Source organism: Bombina bombina, chromosome 3, assembly GCF_027579735.1.
Source record: "Bombina bombina isolate aBomBom1 chromosome 3, aBomBom1.pri, whole genome shotgun sequence".
In the NCBI taxonomy this organism is placed as follows: Eukaryota; Metazoa; Chordata; class Amphibia; order Anura; family Bombinatoridae; genus Bombina; species Bombina bombina.
The window spans coordinates 1,121,167,669-1,121,192,096 of record NC_069501.1 but is presented as its reverse complement, the minus strand read 5'-3'; the positions used below and the strand labels follow the sequence as shown (position 1 = coordinate 1,121,192,096).

Here is a 24,428-nt window from a genome sequence, read left to right as displayed (position 1 = left end):
AATCCCTCCCCTCTTTTTTTAAGGGACATCTTTAATGTTGAAAATTATTACATAGAGAATCAAATAAGTTCAAATCAGCTACAATAATAAATAAAGGTATGTTCTGCAGTAAATATAATAATTGCAGATATTTTTTTTAATTAATGTAATTTTAGCAGATAATGAGAGAGGTAATAAGTACCATTTTTTATTTTTAAGTTGTACTTTTTTTAAAAATTGGTATAGTTTAATGAATACCATTTAGCTGGATTGCATACAAATTTAATCCCCAAATAATTTTTTTTTTAAAAACTATTCAAAATGGTAGTTTTTCAGGACAATCCTTGGTTTTATGCAGCCATGACATTTCCAACTTTTGCTGGTTAATCTAATAACCAGAACAAGCACCAAATGTTTTAATCATTTCTAATATGTTTGGAATTTCTTTCTAAGTATTGGATATGAACAACAGTAGATCATCTGCGTATAATGCTAGAGTTAATTTAGCCTGTCCTTTTTGAACTCCCTCTAGTTTTTGCCTCAATAGAACAGCCAAAGGTTATATAGCTAAATAGAACAGTAGAGGTGATAGTGGGCATCCCTGCTTTGTTCCTCTAGCCATTTGTATTTTATCTGATAGACTTCCATTGATTAATAGATAAGAACTTTTATTCATTTTTTATTGTATATAAGTTTAACAAAATCAAGGAATCTATCATTTATCCCATAAGAGTCTAGAAAAGTAAAGAGATGGTCCCAGAATATGGAGTCGAATGCCTTTTTGGCATCAACAGTTATTAAAGCTACATCTGTCTGCAACATATTCCTACTTTCTCTACATCTTTTTTTACTCCAATAATGATCCAGGGCTGGTAACACTTTTCGCATATTATTTGTTATATTGCCGCCAGGCATGAAACCTGCTTGGTCGATATGTATTAAATTACTAACAGGTTTTTTTAACCTTTTAGCTACAATCGCAGTGATCAACTTGTAGTCACAGTTTAATAGTGAGATTGGTCTGTATGAATTGATCAATTCAGGATCTTTATCTTTTTTTTTATAACTAATGAAATCATTGCTGTACTAAAATAAGGAGATTTCATATCATTAAACATATAATAATTGTTAAACAACTGGCAAAGAGTATATTTTATTTCTTTACTTATAATCTTATAAAATTCACTTGGCAATTGATCAGGTCCAGGGGCCTTGTTCAGTTTTAACTCTTTTATTGCTTCCCAAATTTCTTACACAGATATAGATTGGTTTAACTCATCTTGTTCTTCTTTAATAATTTTAGGTAATACTATATTTTCCCAGAGTTTTTTAATATGTAGGATTAACTTAATTTGTTAAGTATATATTTGTATAGTACTCATTAAAAATCTTTCTTATGTCTTCTGCTAACATTTATTTTATGTCATCTCTCTTGATTCTTAATATCGCCTTATTCTTTTTTTTTATCTTTAATCAATTTTGTTAAAAAGTTAGCAGATTTACCTCTTTGTCTCATGAAGAATGCTCTTGTTTTAAGGTTCCTCTGTTTCAAAAAAGTGTCCCTTTCCAATTTTGCTTCTGAATATTTTTCCCAGGTTGTTCTGTTTGGTGTCTGTATATATTCCCTGAATCCATTTTTTAACTGATTAACAAGTTGAACTTCAGGCTCCTTATATGTTTCCCTCCATTTCACTGTATAGGCCTTGATATCTCCTCTGAGGACTGCTTTTGCAGCTTCCCAGAATATTTATATTTTGTGATAATAATTTTTATTTCCTCTGCAATACTCTCTCCATCTTTTAGTTAACCAAGCTTTCAAATGTTGGTCTTGTTGGCTTCTAAGCAGCATGCCCCATGCTCCTATACTTACCATTGCGAATGTTAAATAAAGTTGCGTGGCGACGTCATCACTAGTGATGTCGCGAACCTAAAATTTTCGCCATTGAATTCAATAGGCAGGCGAACTTTAAAACCTACAAGGACTCTTTCTGGCCACAATAGTGATGGTAAAGTTGTTTCAAGGGTACTAACACCTGGACTGTCGCATGCTGGAGGGGGATCCCTGGCAAAACTCCCATGGAAAATTACATAGTTTATGCAGAGTCTGCTTTTAAGCCATAATGGGCCTAAATCAACTAACATTCCCAAATTGTTTGCAATAATGTGCTTTAAAACATAAGTTATGATGTCGTATCTATCAGGTAGTGTAAGGGTTACGGCCGCATCACAGTGACAGAGCAAACTCCAAGTGTTACGCACCGCAATCAACCGCAAACAGTCCACTTGCACAACAAATATGATTGGTGTAAATATTTTTCAAGTAGGCCTGGCACACAGGCTTGGAAGGCAATAGAAAAGTGCAATTCTAGGGCACGAGCAAACTGAGGATTAAGATCAACAATCAAGAATTTTTTAATTTTAATTAATAACTATACTGTGACAACAATTATGATTGGTGTAAATAGTTGGCAAGACGGCCTGGCACAAAAGGCTGGCAGGCAGGAGGTAAATGCAATTCAAGGACACTAGGAGACTGAATACTGACAGTCAAAACAGTGATGATTGACAATTTTTGCAATACTGTTAAAAGAAATATGATTGCTGGCAATAATTGGCTAGGTGGGCCTGGCACACAGCAGGCTGCAAGGCAGGAGGAAAGTGCAATTCAATGGCACCAGCAAACTGAGGATTCACAACAACTATTACCAAAAATTTTAATTTTTAATTATTAAGAATACTGTGACAACAAATATGATTGGTGTAAATATTTTTCAAGTAGGCCTGGCACACAGGCTTGGAAGGCAGTAGAAAAGTGCAATTCTATGGCACGAGCAAACTGAGGATTAAGATCAACAATCAAAATTTTTTTAATTTTAATTAGTAACTATACTGTCTGTGACAACAATTATGATTGGTGTAAATAGTTGGCTAGACGGCCTGGCACAAAAGGCTGGCAGTGGCAGGCAGGAGGTAAATGCAATTCAATGGCACTAGGAGACTGAATATTTGCAGTCCAAAAAATTATGATTTTTATTTTTTTATATACTGTTACAAGAATTATGATTGGTGCCACTAATTGGCTAGTTGGGCCTGGCACACAGGCTGGCAGATATGAGTCATGGATGGTAGGTAGGGCAGCAATTTAACACAGTATGCTGTGTAAGTGACAAAAACACAGGCCTGATAGAAAATTAAGTTAGATTACACTAGCAAAATATTTTAAAATTTTAGATTTTAATATTACAATTATGTTAAGAAGTGCAATGCACATATCACTCTATGAGTGGTCGCACTGGCTGGCTGCTACGTAGGGCAGCAATTAACAACAGTATGCTGTGTAAGTCAGATAGACAGTTAGACACAGGCCTGATAGAAAATAAAATTAGATTACACTAGCATAATGATTTAAAGACTTTTTTTGGGGAATTTAAAGAAAAAGGTTAAGCACATACATATGAGTCATGGCTGATAGCCTTGGAAGGGCAGCTATTAAAAACAGTAGACTCTGTAAGTCAGATACACACACGCCTGATAGAAAATACTATTAGATTACACTAGAAAAATGATTTAAATTATTTTTTTGGGGGGGAAATTAAAAAAAGGTTAAACACATATGAGTCGTGGCTTATAGACTAGGGAGGGCAGCAAGTAAACACAGTAGGCTCTGTATGTCAGCAAAACACACAGGCCTGATAGAAAATTATATTAGATTACACTATCAAACAAATTAAAAAAAATTTTTAGATTTAAATTAAGGTGAAGAAGATATGAGTGCTGGGTGGCTGCCTGGCACAGACCAATTAACCAAAAGACTGAAAAAAAATGAGGTATATTAATGCTGAGTGAGCCTGACAGACACAGGCCTGATAGTAAATGTAATTAGATTACACTAGCAAAATATTTTTATTTATTTTTTTTTTATTTAAAATAATGTTATAAACGGATATTAACACTGGTGGCTGGCACAGAGCAATGAACCAGAGTATATGCTGTGTGACACAGGCCTGATAGAAAATGAAAAAAAATTACACTAGCAAAATAATAAAATTTTTTGATTAGTTAAATTTAAACTAATGTTGTTAGGGAGATATCAGTGGTGGCAGTAATCACAGCATATGCTGTGAGCCTTAAACACACAGCCTGAAAGCCAGGCAAATGCTAATAAAAAATAAACAAAAAAAAAAAAAAAAACGGCACGAAATATAGCCCTAAAAAGGGCTTTTTGGGGTGCTGTGCTTGCAGCAGAGATGAGTGGAGTCCTTCTGGACTGTAGTGGACACTAAATACACTAGCCTAGCAATGTTTTTCCTATTAATGTCAGGAGCAAAAACACAACACGTCCTCTCATTAAGAAAGCAAGGTCGTTATGAGTCTAAAATGGCGGATTCCGAATAGCTGGGAGGGTCTGTGAGGGAGTGTCTGATGTTGATTGGCTCTAATGTGTCAGACGGCTGTGACATAAAGGGTCAAAGTTTCCTCAATGATGATACATAGGGGCGGATCGCCATGTGTTCGCCCACAAACGAGAACGTGAACAAGCTATGTTCGCTGTGAACCGTTCGCGGGCGAACAGTTCGGGACATCACTAGTCATCACATCATTTGGCGTGACATCACCAGGCATAACGTAAAGCCCCGGCGATGCCTGTCACTATGCAGGCCCGTTCGCCGGGGTAGGAGCGGGTGGTAGCCCCCAGATCTCCCTCAAGGTGGGAGAGTGCTAGCAACGGCTCTGAGCCGTCGTTAGCACCAGAGTGGGAAACTCTGCAACGGCTCAGAGCCGTCGTTAGCACTCAAGGGGTTAATATATTTAAAGAAATAATTGCATGATCTGTAATACTTAGCTCTTTTATAGAAGCTATAACCTCCAAGTTACAGACTCTGAAACCAGAAACATATCTATGCGAGACATCGCTTTATAGGATTTAGATTTGAAAGTATAATTTTTAACATCTGGGTTATGGATTCACCAAATGTCGTTAACATTCAGCTTGTATAAATCTTTTTAAAATTTTAGATTCTCTCTGTCTACCACAATGGGTTTTCCTCATTTTAACTCAATCTAATTGCAAGGGGTAGTAATAACCTTTCCAACCCAATTCTTTTTGAGATAACAATTTCCACCTGTTTCAAATGCGTCTTCTAAAAAAAAAATATATATATCTGGCTTGTACTGTTTTAGATGTTTAACAATTAAGGCTCTTTTGGTTGGGGAGGTTATTCCCCCAACATTCAAAGAAAGTAAGTTTAATCCTGTATTCATAAATACATTTTACTCATATTGTACTTAATAGGGGGGGGGGGGGGGAACAAAACCCACCACACTTCCCATCTTGAAATAACTTATCTCCCTAGTATATAATATTGAATATTATCTTCTGAACAGGTAACATCTACACACAATGACCCAGATTACACTTTTTGCAGTTTGGTGCAGTAAGGCAAGCGTTTTAGCCTGTAAACAATGTAAACAAGTGCTGAGTGTCTGTGTCTGAATGTGTTTCTTTGCATGTCTGCTAGAGTGTCTATATGTGAATCCTTATGTGTGAGTGTGTGTGTGTTTCAGTGTATGAGTGTGTCTGTGTGTGTGTATGTTACTACCTTTACAACAATTCCAATTTAAATAGACACTTAAGAATAAAGTGCATATACGTTTTAGTCACTTGGTCAAAAATTGCACGTCAAAGGAGGGGGGCCCTGATCAATGGTTTAGTCAGGGGCCCCAAAATTTCTAGTGGCGGCCCTGAACGCAACTCTCCATTCCGCACCCCCTAAACTAACAATAAACTACCAATAGCCCTTTTGTATGGCATTGTCCTAAGTTAAACATCTCTTTTACATAAAAAAAATTAGAAAGTCCCTCCGAACAGTAAAACCCCCTGACCCACCCACCCCCCCAAAATAAAAAACCTATGTCTAAAAAAAAAACTTAAGCTACCCATTGCTTCTAAAGGGGCATTTGTATGGGCATTGCCCTTAAAATGGCATTCAGCTCTTTTACTGCCCATTAAAATAAAAAAGCCCTAATCTAAAAAAAAAAACACCCACATTTTTAAAAAAAAAAAAACCTAACACAAACCCCAGGAAATCTACTCACAGTTCGTGAAGTCCAGACATCCATCTTCATCCAGGCAGCTACATCTTCATACATCGCGGGGGGCATCTTCTATCATCATCCCGGTAGCGTGGAGCTGTCCAGGACCGGCGGAGACATCCACGTGTAATGTCCTCTTCATGCGATTGACCGCCACACACTGAATCTAGAATGCAAGGTACCCCTTTTATATTGGGGTACCGTTGCATTCCTATTGGCTGAAAAATGTAAATCAGCCAAAAGGATGAGAGCTGCTTAAAATCTATTGGCTGATTTGAACAGCCAATAGTTCAAATTGTTTAATCAAGGCTGTACAATAAGGATACATTTCCCTTCTTTTTATTGAGGTTTCTGCTGAATAATGCTGGAATAGTAGGATTTTATTTTGGTCAATCAGCACATTATTGAATTTTTTGTAATGTCTCATTGTTACTTTGTCCTGAAAATGTAAGTATCTTATAATTATAGGTCAACTTCTAACAGTTTCATCCAAGTTTCTCCTGATAGGTCCAAATCTATGTGCTCTTTCAACTAAAAACTGATTGTCTGCTATCTGTAATCCTAAAACTTGAGGTAAAGTACCCGCAGAAAATTTTAATAATCCCTGATATTGACAAGCTTTTGGAAGACCAATAACCTTAATATTATTCCTACGAGCTCGGTCTTCAAGCTCCTCTAATCATATTTGTAAGTTTTTAACTTCAGTGCCAAGATTTTTATTTAGCAGTTCATAGTTATTTATTTGGTCTTCCAGATCAGAGACCTGGCTTTCCACCTCCAAAATCTTACTTGCAAACTGTCTCACTTCTACAGTTAGCTCAGCCATCTCCTTTCTTAATATAGTAAATTGAGGCATTATTAATTCAGAGATTTGATTAACCAAATTTGTAGTTTCTCGACTGTTTAATGCAGTAGATTGTACTTCTAACCTAGTTTCCATACTACTATCTAAATTTTTAGATTTTTTATCACGCTGCTTCACCAGCATGGCTGGTGATTTATTTTTGGATTTTAAAACAAATTTTTCCATCAACAAATGTATAGAAGAAAAATTTACATCAGTGTCTCAGGAGACCTTTATAATGGGAGGTAAAAATAAATAAATAAATAAATATATATACGGAGATTGATAAATATGTCACAATCTGTGAAACAAGACTTTTAATCCTTACCGCATACGGAGAGAACATATTCCCACAAATCAGAAGAGAGAACTAAGGTCACGTGACCAGCTTCACTTCTAACCGCACACACCGAAGATTAGCTACCCAGAGAAGCAGGAAGTTTAGAGCAGCAGTAAACCTGACGTTTTTGGTAGACTTCAATCACACTTCCTGGGGATGATAGGTGACATACGCGGTATAGAGGGAGCTTTGGTGAGGTAATCTAAGTGTTTTTTAATATATTATCACACATGTTAGAACTTTTGGCATTTGTGACACACAGTGATGAAGTCCGCTAATACAGCGGTCACAAACTACAAAATGTGCTGGGATTAATTTCTTATACAAAGTATCTAAGGATTACAAATTACTGGAAAAATAAGGCGGCTTTTAGAATATATACAGGACTTTTATAATATAATACATACTGGACTTTTAACTCGAACTTTTAACTGCTCTATTTATTGCTAGCTAAATATAGGGAGATGATACAAGGCATGCTTTTTAATTTTTGCAATATTTATGCCCCTAATAACCTGGATGAAAATTTCTGGGATAATCTTCAGAGGAAACTGCTGCATCTTTATTCAAAAAATTTGATTATCGCAGGCGACTTTAATTTAACCGCGTATCCGACTTTAGACAGGCTTAAACCTTCATTAAATAAAAATAGCAAACAGGAGTCTAAAATTCTTAAAAACTTTATTAGATTACTTCATATAAAGGATATCTGGCGTATTCATAACCCAGATGTAAGACGCTTCTCATGTGAGTCCAAATCTCATCAAACAATGTCCAGAATAGACTATTTTTTCGTTTCTGAAAATATGTTAAGCCTAGACATGACTACAGATATAAAGGAAATAGTTATATCGGATCATGCGATCTTAACTCTATCTATCACATTAAAGCAGACCCAACTTCCTTCTAATAATAGACTTTTTTTCCCAAGATATCTGGCAGACAATATTAAATTTAAAGCATGGCTGAAAATTAAATGGAAAGAATTTTTTGATATAAATGCCTCCCCGAACATACACACTGAAACATTATGGGAATCATTTAAGGCCGTAATTGGTGGCGAGATTAACGCCTATTTAGTTATCCAAAAAAGGAAAAGTATAAAGCGGGATAACCAACTTGCTAATCAGCTTCGCAATGCTTACAATACATACATTAGTGACCCATCAAGAAAATGTTGGGAGCTGTATCAAGTGGCTAAAAAAGAAAGAGAAATCTTTCTTGCGCAAAAAAGTGCTCAAGAAACACTTAGATCCAGGTTTTTTTTATTACAGACATGGAGGGAAAGCAGGGAAATTTCTGGCTAACTTAACCAAAGCAAAAGAAAAGATTGAAGCTCTTAAGTCTACATCCGTTAGAATTGTCAAAAGTGAGGATATCGCCAGCGTAGTTACAAATTATTTTCAAGACCTTTATTCGGAAGAGAAAATAGACACACGGATTAAAAATAATTTTTGGCACAAGATTAAAACACCTAAAATACTGGCAGACCAAAGAGAAACACTGAATGCCCCAATTACTTCTAAGGAAGTATTAAATGCAATAAAAAATGCAACATCTAACAGAGCTGCTGAGCCTGATCAGCTCCCTATAGAATTATATAAAATATTGTCAGACGACATTGTCCAAACTTTGGTCTCTTTATTTAACAGCTATTATCTGGGTAAAAAACTATGCTCTAGCTATTTTGCCGCATCACAAATAGTCCTTATCCTTAAAAAAGGCAAGGACAAAGAGCAGATATCTTCATATAGACCGATATCGCTCCTTAATTGCGATTACAAGATCTTGATGAGTATCATAGCTGATCGCCTAAAATCTTTTATCGGGCCTTTGATACACAAGGATCAGGTGGGGTTTATGCCAGGTAGAATTGCTATAAGGAACCTACGGAAATTACAATTAATTCTAAATCAGTCCCGTCTGCATAAAAACCCAACATCGGATTCTGCCCTAATATTAATCGATGCTGAAAAAGCCTTCAACTCCATCTCTTGGGACCATCTGTTTTCAGTCCTCCCAAGATTTGGAGTCGAGGGAGCGTTTGTGGATTTTATTCGAGCAACTTATAAATCCTCAACCTCATCCGTCCTGGCCAATGGTACCCCTACCGTATACTTTTCATTAAATAGAGGTGTACGACAGGGATGTCCATTATCACCCTACCTTTTTAATTTAGCATTAGAACCACTTGTAATATCTATAAGGAAGGAGATCGAAGGGATTAATTTGGGACACAGGAAAGTCCCTACACTTGTATATGCTGATGACCTACTAGTCCTCATGGCTAACATTGCTAAGTTTATTCCTTTATTAACCCAACTCCTCCAAGAATTTAGTGCATTCTCAGGTTACAAAGTTAATACCCACAAATCAGAAATCTTTTGGTTATTTAAAAACAAAGAATATTATCTGCAACATCAGTTTAAAGAAGCTAAATTTAACTTTGATTACCTGGGGATTAAACTCTCCAAAAACTATAACGAATGGTATGAATTTAACTATCTACCCATTATTGCTAAAATTAGGGAGGATCTAGACAGCTGGTCGAAATTTTACCTAACTCTGTCCGGCAAAATTAATATAATCAAGATGGTGATCTTCCCTAAACTCCTCTACTTAATGCAAAATCTCCCAGTTATTATAAAACAAAAAGATATAAAACTACTTAACCAGTTATTTGCACAATTTATTTGGGGGGACAAAAGGAGGATTATCGGATTATCTAGACTTGTTTTGCCTAGACAATATGGGGGACTAAGCCTTCCAGATATTGAGACCTATAATTTAGTATGCATTTCTAAAATTGCAATTGAATGGTTGACAAATGCAGAATACATTGTGGACCAGAAGCTGGAAACAACTTTGACCGGACCCTACTCCTTAAAAGCTTTACTGCATTGTAACATGAATAAATGTCCAACTAAAATTAAATCACTATCAAATATCTATAGCGTAATTAGGGCCTGGCAGAAAATTCTTAAAAAAATTCATATTAATTATAAATTTTCCAAATATCTAACCATAACGGGTAACCCTAATTTTCCTGCAGCATTGAACTCCCGTATCTTCAATGCCTGGGCTCAACAGGGCCTTATATATATGGACCAGCTAAGAGAAAGGGGCTCAGGGGCATGCAGATCATTACAGGATCTAGCTACGGAATACGCTATTTCAAAAAAGGATTTTTTTTCCCCTATTTTCAAGTTCACCATTTCTTAAAGGAATTCCCATCTGATTCTTCAGATGCTTGTGCATGGAATATCCTTCAGACGCCTATTAACCTCTTTAAATTAGGGAAATACAATGTAACCTCGCTATATAAATTAATTATAACAGAATTGGGGAAGGAAAACTTGGAGCACATTGCTAAAAAGTGGCAGGTAGCATCAGAAATTATATATAAAAGCTTTACATTGGCTGACACAGCAACATTATCCACCTCATGGCGGGAGTCTCATACTAAATTAATAAATAGAACATATATTACTCCTAGTAAGAAAGCGAAATGGGATCACTCTGAGGCTTTATGTTATAAATGTAAAGCCTTTAATGCTGACCTGAACCATTGTTTTTGGAACTGTCCCAAAATCAAGAAGTTTTGGTATAAGATTAACGACTGGCTAAATAGAATCAACTATATACACTTTCAATTCAAGTTGGAACATATAATGTTCTTTATAGATGGACATAAAAGTGGTACACATAAGCATATATGTCAATTAAATTCAGCAATAATGGTCGGTAGATTACTCATATTAAAATATTGGAAATCTAGTAAAGCCCCAACCTTAACAGAATTTATTCAAAAACTGAAAAATTTATTGATAATGGAGCAAATGGACACATCAATAAACTCAGAAACACAAGTCAATCTTTTTATATTAAAATGGTGGAATGTAATTGCCAGCTTTCTGAAGGAAATACAATTACAACTGATTTCCCCCCTTCGGGGGTCAGTGTCTATGGAGTTAACTATTGCTAATAAACAGCTTTTAGATGATAGTGCCTAGATTGGATTAATATGGCAGGTAAATAACAGACGATGCAGAGGTGGGTCGGGGGGGAGACGTGGGCGGGGGGGGAGAGAGAGTGAATTTCTGTTCTTTCCTTCTTTTTTTTTTTTTTTTTCTCTCTCCTTTCTTTCTTTTTCCTCTTTATTATTTCATATGTTTTGTTTCGTTTTAAGATAATAAGGTCTTATTGAATAAATGATAGTGGTGAAAGATGATGATTAAGTAACCAAAATATGTTTCTTGGTTGAATTTCACATTATCCGTAATTTAGGTATTTTCTTATAAAATAACAGAGTCAGTGATAGAATGTTTCCATATGATGAATAATATGACATATTTAGTAAAATATAAGCAAGTTATACTTTAGGTTATATTACTATTAAAATGTAAATGTTTTTGTTGGTAATCCCATGACGGAGGGGATTGTCCTCTAGTCTGACTGCTTCTGACTAATGTTATGGATAACAACCATCCATACGGACTTTGCTTTTGAAAGGTGGGTCTAATAACCCTGACCCGACTGGATCTGATTTGATGTTATTCCAGATATTTTTTTGGTTACTGTGTTTTATGTTATGTATCCATTCTTTTGTACTGATATACAGTATGATATGTTTTTCTTTCTATGTTTGTTCAATAATTTCCAATAAAGAAAAATTATAATAAAAAAAAAATATAGGGAGACGCGTTGCATTAGAGGGGAGTTTTTACTCTGATGAAATAAAGTTCACTATACAAGTGGATTTTATATATAGACATGCCTGAGGAAACAGCCCTTCAGTGCAGAGAAACGCGTTGCATTAGAGGGGATTACCCCCTTGACCACTACTTGTTATTATTATATTCTTTTAATATTTTAATTTTTTATTTTAATTTTTGTTTTCAGTTTTTTAATAAAAATGTTTTTTACTATAACACAAGTATAGTGGCTGTTTGTGCATTTATCCTGTTTTTGGACCATATCTTTGGCAACACCTGGAGTGGGTGAGCTGATACGCCCGAACCTAAAATTATCATTCTGCATCTACTAGCACATAGGTGTGCTATTGGACATTGTGAGTACCCATTTGGCATAATTATCTCCATTGTTCCATCTATTTGGTTGATCTGCAGATGTGGTTTCCTTTGTTGTCTTGACTCTCCATTACAGACACACCTGGCGGGGATATCCTGGAGTGGGTGTACTGACACACCATATTATGTCAGTCTGCTTCTATTAGCACATTGGGGTGCTTATTTCACATTGGAGTGCTTATTTCAAATGTGAGTACCAATTTGGCTCGAGTGCATAAGCTTTTTTTGGTTTGGTTATTCTACACATAAGGCGCCCCTCTCTTTCTTCTATTTTATGGATTTTATATATGTTTTATATATATATATGTTTTAGATATGCTCCAATAAATATTTTATTGTTTGAATAAGGGACATATAGTATGTCAGTTTCTATCAGCTTGAATTTATTGGTATTGTGTTAGCTTTGTAGCGCCCTCTCCACCTTTTCCTTTAATTTTTTTCCCATTACTTCCTGTCACTTATAAGGAGGCTGGGATGTCTGCAGAAAGGAATTTATAGCTTGATGTCATAAATCTTCTAGAGTAACATGATCTGGTTTACTATTCAGATAATGGTAGATAGACAGTAAGTCTGTTTTGCTCATGCCCAATAGAGGCAGAATGCAACTTAAGTTTAAAAGATGTTTGCTCTCTTATCTCTATTAGGGCAGGGGCTACAATTTGAAATTTTAACTGCTCCTTTTGCACGAAAAAAAAGTTAATTGTTTGCTGTATTTTGTACAATCTGTTTCTTTTTATGTTTACTTTGATGTAACAAATTTGTTTTTACTATAAGAGCACTGTTGCATATCCCTTTAAGAAAGAACTACTGTATTGACATTAGAACATCTGATGATGTGAGAGAATAGGAAAACCGATTTACTGTCTCTTTATTTAATAAAATAATGTATTATTGCTTCAGCAGTATTTGTAACCACTTTTCGCTTTTAGTTTTCCCTCTCCCATATATTTAACTTAGGCAATCTTGTTTCTATCGGTGAGTACACGATAAAAAGAGCAAGATAATCGAAAAATTAAACCATAATAAAGCAAAATCCCCACCTTGGCTCATATACTTAGACAGAACATACCAAGTTTCAAATATACTTTTTCATTTTTCAGTTAATGTAGATCTTTGGGAAATTAGGACCTGACCGAACCTCCTCATATGCTAATCTTGATATTTTCATATACTTTTCATATTTCTTTTATGTAAGATAGATTTATATAATTACAGATATAAGACAAACAAAATTATGTATTTTATCTTCTGTTTAATATTTTTTGGTCTACATATAGGTCTAATGTTTAACTTCTTTAACTAAAATTCAATCATAGGGGCCGATTTATCATTGTCTGTCCAACATGATACGCTGTAGTGTATCATGTCCGACAAACATCACTGAATGCCGACAGCATACGCTGTCTGCATTTAACATTGCACAAGCAGTTCTGGTGAACTGCTTGTGCAATGCCATCCCCTGCAGATTCGAGGCCAATCACTAGCAGGGGGTGTCAATCAACCCGATCGTATAGGATCCGGCGGATTGCAGACCACAGGCGGACCAGTTATGGAGCAGCGGTCTTAAGACCGCTGCTTCATAACTGCTGTTTCCGGCGAGCCCAAAGGCTTGCACGGAAACAGGAGCATCAGGGGCCATCCGACCTTTGATAAATCGGCCCCATAATGTGCATTATTGACTTTAGCTGTGGACCACTCCATGTCCTATTTGCATGAATTTAACACCTCTATGGATGTGAATTGCAGATCTTGCTATTGTAACCTATTGGCCCCTATTTATCAAGGTCTGGCGGACTTGATCCGACACTGCGGATCAGGTCCGCCAGACCTCGCTGAATACGGCGAGCAATACGCTCGCCATATTCAGCATTGCACCAGCAGCTCACAAGAGCTGCTAGTGCAACGCCGCCCCCTGCAGACTCGCGGCCAATGGGCCCGCCAGCAGGGGGGTGTCAATCAACCCGATCGTACTCGATCGGGTTGATTTCCGGCAATGTCTGTCCGCCTGCTCAGAGCAGGCGGACAGGTTATGGAGCAGCGGTCTTTGTGACCGCTGCTTCATAACTGCTGTTTCTGGCGAGCCTGCAGGCTCGCCAGAAACACGGGGCATCAAGCTCCATTCGGTGCTTGATAAATATGCCCCATTGTGTTTTCATTGCTATATTCTTGTTTTTGTTTTTTTTCTTTGTTTTCCTTTGAAAAATCTCAATAAATCTTATTCCATTAAAATTATATTATATATATGTATTTATTTCCAAACATATAAGATGTCTTCATCACACAAATAAAAGATTATACTCACATGTTAAAATAGAGAACTGCTTAAACCAGCAGCACAATATATATATATATTATTTTTACAAAACATATTTTTTTATGGGGTCAGGAGTAGCCAAGAACAAAATAGAAGCTTACATACCAATTGGCTGAAAAATGAATCAATCAAATAAAAAAGACATGGCTGGATTGTTATTGAACATTGTAAATATGAAGTGCCTTTCCTGTCTCTAGGGCTTTTAACCACTTGATTGAATCAACACGTTTTTTTGTCCCCTGCATTTGTTTGTTTATTGTATTTCTGCCAAATGCAAAAAATATACAAAATGTGTTCATTTTAGCATTTGTCTTAAAACAAATGCACATGTCTAATAGAGACAAAAAGCTTACCTTATCTTCCCTTCCTAAATTAAAGTTTATGTCGAAGTCATAGGATTTGTACCTTGCTCGACATCTCATAATAAATGGCTCTCCAGTTTTAATTAGTAAGTCAGGTACAGATGTCTCAGAATTTAGATCTACAAAAGATAAATGGCAATACAAAAATGAAACTAAGGAAAATATAAAAAAATAATTAAAACATAGAAATATATGTTAGTATTAGAACCACACCTTTTTATAGAAGGAATGTGGTTATCTTATAAAGAGAATTTATAATACATGCAAATCTATTCATTACCATTAGTGCAAAATAGATTAAATTATAAATAACATTTTCAGTATTAATTGAGTAATCACATTTTCCCCTATATAACATTGGAATGTTAAATATTTACCAGCGTAAATACACAGTAAAACTTTATTAAATATTATTATAGAATTATTCTTAAGATACATATATTATTATTATGATTTATTATTATTCTTTATTTATAAAGCGCCAACAGATTCCGCAGCGCTATCCATGAGTACAACGGTGAAACAATGCAATATAAGACAAAAAATGTCAGACAAATACAGGGGGAATTGAGGGCCCTATTCCTGTGGGAACTTACAATCTAGATGGGATATTATAAACTTTCCCCCGTTGATATATACTGTGTTCACAATGTAATACATTGTGAGCATATTATATTAAACAGTTACCACGATTGAACTACTATGTAATGTTGGGAACACGTATTTCTTGAGCATGCAAAATCAGTAAGAAATAAGCGTTCCCAACAAAGCAGTTACATCAGGCGCACAAAACAGTTCATTCATGCACACGATGTAACTGTATAATTAGGGCTGCTGATTCTTCTATCTGTAGGTATGTCGCCTACAGAAGGAGGAACCGGCAGCCCTAACTAAAATGTTTCATTGTGTACATTACTTAACTATTTCATGTGCATGGTGTAACTGTAACTTTTGGGAATACTTATTTCGTGAGCATGCCTTACTGATTGTCGCATGCGCAGAAAATAGTTAAATTGTGGTAACTGTTTACTTTAATGTATTTATATTGTGTTTAGTGCAACTTTTATTTTAGCCCTAACTCTTTACACAAGGTCTTCAGTCTTGTGAACCTGACGCACTTTAAATTCGAACACGCTCGATTTACTTTCAACTTGTAATACATGTTATGAATCAACCTGGAGGAAGATGTGTGTCTATATTGTTTCTACGCACTGTGAAGAGGATGGATCTCCAAGGATCACATTTGGAGAATTGCTTCTTGGGGTCAGAAAGTCTTGAAAACTACAATCCGATCATCACATCATCACAAGTTGTTTGGAAGTGTTTCAAGAAAAAAGCCTCTACTCTCATCCAAAAATCAAACTCAAGCATCTTCAGTTTGCCAGACACTACTGGAACTTCAAATGGGATCGGTTTCTATAGTCAGATGAAACCAAAATAGAACTTTTTGGCAATAAACACCAGAGGTGGGTTTGGCGCACACATAGAGGTAGCCCTATGGAAAAGTACCTCATGCCCACGGTTAAGGGCTAGATTACAAGTGGAGCGCTAATTTATCGCGCACCCACAAATAGGCAAATCTGCCCGTTTTCAGGTAGGTGATAAATAATCAGCGATTACAAGTGACTGATTATTGCTACCACAAGCTCACGCTAGCAATTAGCGCTTATAAAATCTCTGGTTAATTTTATAAATGTGCCCCAAATGCCCCCAAAATACAGTGGTGTGTATTTTTATTTTTTAATAAAATAACTGCACCAGGCCGTTTTGGGGGGCTGAAGTTGGTGGGTGTGGGGTATGGGAACTGTGCGTTCCCAGTAAATATATATGTATATAGCAAAAACAAGAAAGCTCAAATGTCTGAGGAAGGGGATTATACCCCGCAAATTCCCACATTAAAGGAGACATAATTTTGAAAACTAGTTCCCATTGGAGTGCGCTTTCTTGTTGTTAGTTCTTTTGCAGCACCCTGGGTTGTTACTGTGCTGAGCTCTGGAGTGCTATCTTTTGGAATTTATATATATATATATATATATATATATATATATAATGTATATATGTTAATATGTGTATATACACATATTAACACATAAATATATATGTATATAATCATAAACATATATATTTACAATTTGCTGCCATCACTGCGCGACTTAACCCCTTCGCTGCACTAGTTCTCATGCCATGTCTCACGGCATGAGAATGAGGATCCCATTGGAGCCTATGGAGGCGCGCTTTCATTGCTGTCAACTTGTAATATCTGCGCACATTAGCATGCACTGGTATTACTCAGTGGAGAGTAAATATCGCTTTCACGAAAGCGATATTTAGCGCTCCACTTGTAATCTGGCCCTAAATATGGTGGTGGCTCTTTAATGTTTTGGGGCATTTTTTTCTGCCAGAAGACCTTGAAATTTTGTTAGGATACATGGCATCATGGACTCTATCAAACATCAACAGATATTAAATGAACACCTGACTGCCTCTGCCAGAAAGCTTAAAATGGGCTGTGGTTGGATCTTCCAGCAGGACAATGATCCAAAACATCAAAATCAACACAAAAATTGTTTACTGACCACAAATTCAAGGTCCTGCCATGGTCATCCCAGTCCCCTAACTTGAACCTCATAGAAAACCTGAGGGGTGAACTGAAGAGAAGAGTCCACCAGCATCGACCTCAAATTTTAAGGATCTGGAGAGATTCTGTATGGAGGAATGATCTCAGATCCCTTGCCATGTATTCTCCAGTCTCATCAGGCATTATAGGAGAAGACACAGAGCATTTATCTTGGCAAAGGGCACAAAGTATTGACTAAAAAGGTGCCAATAATTGTGCCACATATATATTTAACCAAGGTTTTTTTTCCAGATAAACCTGTGCTGTGTTTGCAATTGTTTGATATCCATGAGAGCAGAGTAGTTTTGTGTATTTTTTTAACAAAAGAACAAAAGTTAAACAATAAAGACAATTTTTTACAACCTTTTTTGCTCAAATTTACCAAGGGTGCCAATATTAGTGGAGGGTAGATATGTGCATGGCGAAAAAAATCGGTTCGGTTCGGATCTATTTGGAATTTTTCGAATTTCGGTTTGGATCGATTCGAATTCGGAAAATTTTTAATCGATTTGGTTCGGATTCATTTTGGATTCGTTTTGGATTCGAAGAAATTCGGCTGGATTTGGTTTGATTCGGTTCGGAAATTCGAAATTTCGGTAAGTGTTAGGTGGGATTAGACTAGTATTATGTACTGTATATTAGGTGTAACCCATAGCAGAGTGATATAACCTAATATACTGTACAATACTAGTGTAATCCATGGTCATCCGAATTTACCGAATAAATCCGAACTAATTCTGATTTATTCGGTAAATTCGGCAGTATATTAATTCGGAAATTTGGTTCGATCCGAATCTCCAAATTTTCCGAATTTTCCGAATTTACGAATCGATACGAAACGAATTGCACATATCTAGTGGAGGGCACTGTATATACAGTATACATACAGTATATATATATATATATATATATATATATATATATATATATATATAAAAAATACTATATTATGTGTTGTAAGTAAGTTTGTTATATAAATAAACATGTTTTCAACTTTTGTTCTTTTCTTTTTAGGAACAAGTGTACAGGATATTAATATCCCATCGAAGACAGTAGCCACTGCTTTTTTAAACATTGCACTATGTAAAAAGAAGATGGCTTCTATTTTACATTGCATTCTTGATAGCAACTCCAATGTTACACTGTACTGTATGTGTTTAGTTTTAATCTTGTGATCGCACAGTGCCAAACGTGTAATATATTAATAACACATTGATTACGGTGCAGCTGAAATATTAGAAGTAAACCTCTACAGTGTGACTTTATTTTGGTATATTTTAAGGGTTGTAATCGCTTATATACCAAATGTGCTCTATTTTAATAACATGTTGGGAACATTGCACGGGAAAAGTCTTGTATGTAAGCCAGGAAAACACATACTAAAATTCTAGTTTAGGGTAATAGTTTTAGATAATATTTGTTTAGAAATTTACAGTACAAGTCAGTGTCTTGTCGTGCAGCTGGTGCTAACAGAATCCTATCCCACATATTGGAGACACATTTAATATAAACAGCATTAAAGTCAACTCATTTCCCCTTTTTATATATATATATATATATATATATATTGCTATGGTTTGTTTTGTTAATATGTCATATATGATTTCTTTGTTGAAAATACGGTCTCAAAGAGAAGACAAAAGCAGTGAACTCTGTTATTGATTCTTTTATATATTGTTAATATCATTTATCTTGGGCTCACTCCACAAATATGTTCTTTATATTTTTTGTTCTTTGTCTTGACACGATTGTAATGAAGTATTGTCTATCTATAAATGTCAAGTTTATGAGAATGTATTTGAGAATGTTTTGTTTACTACTGTAATTGTTTCTTCCCTTGAGTGACCCATAATAATTAAAATAAAAAACAAGTCAGTGTCTTATAGGCTATGGACCTGGCTTGTATAGTTTGTAGACTATGGTAATGGCAAGGGGAATACAAAGTAGTTAATGTATGAAAATAGGAAAAAAGGCTCTGGATGAGTACCAATGAATTATAAATTAAGGAGAGTAGGTGGTCATTTAAGATGCATTGATAGAGTTTAGTGTTATAAGTAAAAAAAAATGGAGATATTGCACAGCTGGTGGTAGTAATATTTAAAGGGGCAGTCAATTCCCCAAAAAACTTTCATGATTTGAATAGGAAATGTTATTTTGAACAACTTCCCAATTTACTTTTATCCCCGATTTTGCTTTGTTCTCTTGGTTGGTATTCTTAGTTGAAAGCTAAACCTAGGAGGTTCATATGCTAATTTCTTAGACTTTGAAGACTGCCTCTAATCTGAATGCATTTTAACCACTAGAGGGCATTAGTTCATGTGTTTCATATAGATAACATTGAGCTCATGCACGTGAAGTGACCTAGGAGTGAGCACTGATTGGCTAAAATACAAGTCTGTCAAAAGAACTGAAATAAAGGGGTAGCCAGCAGAAGCTTAGATACAAGGTAATTACAGAGGTAAAATATGTATTATTATTACTGTGTTGGTGATGCAAAAATGGGGAATGGGTAATAAAGGGATTATCTTTCTTTTTAAACTACAAAAATGCTGGTGTTGACTGTCCCTTTATTGAGTAATTTGGTAATTGTGGGCAAAGGGACATTAGAATCAAATATGACACCAAGAGATAAGAATTACAACCGATTATCTTTTCAAAGAGGAGCTGTTGTTGGAGAAGAACAGAGTTCTAAATCTTGGGTTTGCTCTACGTGTGAGCACAGTGGTATCTCCCCTCACTAAACCAATTATTGTATACAATAATCCACCATAGTACGATTATATTCATGTATGTTTTTATAAATACAGGCAACATTTTCACATCCATTACTTTCTTTGTAAAAATAAAAATATTTCATATCTTCTTATGCTATAGCTATTCAAATAAACATCAATGTTTCAGTAAGTTAAAAAAACCTTACCTATTGTGTACAGTTGGCTGCATTCTCTACCAAGGTCATTTGTTGCACAGCACCAGATGTGTTCATCAAGTAGACGATTTGCTTTTATTTTATGCTCTACTTGTTCTAATCCATAAGGATCCACTTTCTTGTACAACATTTCACCTGTTATATTTTCACATCTGCAGTCACTAGACACAATGTATCACAACATGAGTATTCTTTACCTAAATCATATAACTACTTTATATTGTCATATTATAGTAGTTTTAATAGTGTAAAAAAGACTATAGTGGCTGCATTTCTGTAAGACTCCTGAATATGTCCCTTTTCTTGCCTTGACCTTCTTTATTCCAGGGAACCTGGTTAGTTATATAAGGAGTAGGTGGTATAGCAATGCTACTTATTTATTGTGCTGTAATGTGCTGCTCATATGTAAAGCAAACAAACAAAACCTTCCTGCTGTAGATCCCCCCCCCCCTTCTAGAAACATATTTGTGGATGCCTACGGCTACAAGATTGAATTCAAGTTTCAGTACTCTCTGCATTAATTAGTTTATAATCTCCTAAGTACCTTTTAATAAGCTAAGGATTCAGGTTTCTCAGTACACAGGGTAAACATTTCTTCAATTGCTTTTGAATTTTGGAACCAATTATACCCACATTGAGGCCTGAGTAGCCAATACTCTCCAAAACATTTTCTGAAGCTTCATTCTTGTAGAATGAAATGAGACTAACAGGGAAACAAAACAGGGAACTGGAAAAGACTGCTAGTAAAAGAAAATCTCACTCTAACTATTTTGTTTTGCTTGCTCAGTCAAGCAAACAAACAAACCCACACTCTAGAATTATTAATGATTACAGAACGAGGATCAGGGTTTCTATAAAGCCAGAACAGGGCAAGTTTTTGGATAAAGATGAAGTAAAATATGTCTCAAGATGACTTTTAGCTACTCAGGAATGATTGCCAAGTAAGTAAATATATGGGGAATAGGGTATCCCATAGGGTTCTGTACCCTTGGATGGGAGTGTACTTAGAGGTTCTCTTGGGCAGGATGTGGTAGGTGGTGAAGCCTTAGAGTGGGGGTTCTTTCGGTAAAGTGGGTAAATAGTTTTAAGGTGGGAGAGTACCTATGCAGTTGGATGTTCTGAAGACATCTGTGAATTTCTACCTATGCCAAGAGGGGCACTCACCAAACAGCTGCATGATGAATGCTGTGGTCGTATGTAATAATATATCTAATATGAATTTGAATTGTAGTCTGCTGGCATTATATTCCTTTACTTCCTCCCTACTCCCAGATGGTCAAAGGTTTGCTCAGACATTTATCCAATTGTGCTTATAAATTATAGCAATTTCATGTTATTAATTGTTTTTTTCAGTGTGCAGTCTCTTAATAATACCTGCTATACGGTGACAGACATATTAACCAGTCTACTGAAGGCTTAGGATAACTTTCAGAAATGCAGCTCACAATCCCTCTTGATTCGTTAAAATAGGGCTTCCGTGGTTTACCTAAAAGACAATAGGGTTTGCTCATATAATACTGTGACGCAAAAGGAGGGGAGATATGTTAAAAAGAACAAAATCATTCTGTCATAAAAAAGTTATTTATTTATTATTAAAGTCTAGTTATTTATTTAAAATGTCTGCGTGGTGTCTGATATTTGGTGTGATCCTGTGCCAGTCTGCTTTTGGGTAACCCATGGTTATCTTGCTAGTATTCTATCTGATACTGCATGTAGTGTACAGAGCTTTGCTGGCATATTATGCCTCTGGTTAACGCTTGGTGCCTTGTCTTAAAGGGATAGTAAAGTCCAAATTAAACTTTCATGATTCAGATAGGGCATGTCATTTTAAACAACTTTCTAATTTACTTTTATCTTAAAATTTGCTTTGTTCTCTTGGTATTCTTAGTTGAAAGCTAAACCTAGGTAGGCTCATATGCTAATTGCTAAGCCCTTGAAGGTTGCTTCTTATCTGAATGCATTTGACAGTTTTTCATAGCTAGAGGGGACGTTAGTTAATGTGTTTCATATAAATAACATTGTGCTGACGTACATGGATTTATTTAAGAGTCAGCACTAATTGTCTAAAATGCAAGTCTGTCAAAAGATCTGTGATAAGGAGGCAGTCAGCAGAAGCTTAGATACAAGGTAATTACAGAGGTAACATATATTAAAGGGGCAGTCTAGTCCAAAATAAACTTTCATGATTCAGATCCGCATGTAATTTTAAATAATTTTCCAATTTACTTTTATCACCAATTTTGCTTTGTACTCTTGGCATTCTTAGTTGAAGATAAATGAAAAAAAATCCACAGCACCTTTTCAACCAATTTTCAACAGATTTATTCAAACATCTTTCTCCCTTGCAGGTACAAGCAGGTTAGCAGCAATTCTTTGTTGAAAGCTAAACCTAGGAGGTTCATATGCAAATTTCTTAGACCTTGAAGGCCGCCTCTTTTCTAAATGCATTTTGACAGTTTTTCACCACTAGAGGGTGTTAGTTCATGTGTTTCATATAGATAACACTGTGCTCATGCAAGTGAAGTTCCTAGGAGTCAGCACTGATTGGTTAAAACCCAAGTCTGTCAAAAGAACTGAAATAAGGGGGCAGTTTGCACAGGCTTAGATACAAGGTAATCACAGAGGTAAAAAGTATATTAATATAACCTTGTTAGTTATGCAAAACTGGGGAATTGTAAAGGGATTATCTATCTTTTTAAACAATAATATTGTTGGTGTTTACTATCCCTTTAACACTGCCTGTTAAACATGGTATACTGATATCTGCCTACATAGGGATTCATATCTCTAGTGAACTCTTAGTACCGTGTTTGTATTCTAGCTAATATATCCTGCAGTGACCTTTGCTTGAGTAGGTCTTTCTGCCTCTGGTTAACCCTTTGTTACTTTACCTGGACTCTTCCTGTTAAACATGGTATACCCTTTTTTAAATGCATACAATCACCATTCACTGTTGGTTATCCCTTGGTATCCTACCTAAAAATGAATTATACTGCTCTATGCCTATGTACAGACTACTTGCTCAGATTAACCCTTGGTACTTTGCCCTTGCCTAACACTGCCACATTTTTATGTTTTTTTTTTTTACTACTTCCACTGACCCCTTGATACCTAGCATAGGCTCTACCTTTTTTTACAATTACTTCTGTCTAGGCCTTTATTTTTCCTGTACAAAATCTTACCAAATCCTAATTCAATTTCACTTTAAGGTGGACATGGACAATCAGAAAAACAGTTGTGAGTAAAGTGACTCTTGGAAGCAAACCATGATATGAAAATATGACCTTGGCACATAGTGCTATCAGTATGTATACACCTAATACAGGCCCATACAACAATAGTGTTAGAAGATGTAGAACAGACTTAGGGGCCTATTTATCAAAGCGTCAACTATGTTGCATTCGCCGGCATCAATACACTCGCCAGACATCGCTAGACATTGCTGCCGCGGACCTGAATATGATCTCCTTATTTATCAAAAAAGCAGTCAAAAACATGTGCGTCAAGTCCGATGCGAACAGCATCAGACTGTTGTTAACTAACAGTCATCGATCTCGTGGCTATTCAGGTTTTTCCTAACTTTATTTATACCATTTCACTACTGTCCCCAAACAAGCACATTTCTCTTTAGCTCTATATATGTGTTATGTCAGCAATCTTTTGCAAACATATTTGCATGTCCCTAAGTTCCTTTTTTGGTCCGAAACAATGTTGTCTGTTTATTAATGCCACATTGTGTATATAGTATAAATGTATTTTTATACTGAGCAGGAATAATTGCTAATATAGCAAGTCGCGACATATTTGGTGCAAAGTGGAGAGTGAATTCTTACTATTGTACATACATACTTTATTAATAT

At 35.7% G+C, this 24,428-nt stretch overlaps 1 protein-coding gene across 1 annotated transcript in view; it reads right to left on the bottom strand.

The window, feature by feature from the left end:
- The window catches only part of FLT3 (fms related receptor tyrosine kinase 3), a 234,497-nt gene that overhangs the window by 110,720 nt on the left and 99,349 nt on the right, over positions 1 to 24,428 (bottom strand). The window contains exons 5-7 of the mRNA XM_053708480.1: positions 21,943 to 22,054; positions 20,560 to 20,729; positions 15,014 to 15,141 (exon numbers count right to left, since the gene is read on the bottom strand). Of these exons, the coding sequence (XP_053564455.1) occupies positions 15,014 to 15,141; positions 20,560 to 20,729; positions 21,943 to 22,054 (410 nt within the window). The remainder of the gene's footprint in view (positions 1 to 15,013; positions 15,142 to 20,559; positions 20,730 to 21,942; positions 22,055 to 24,428) is intronic.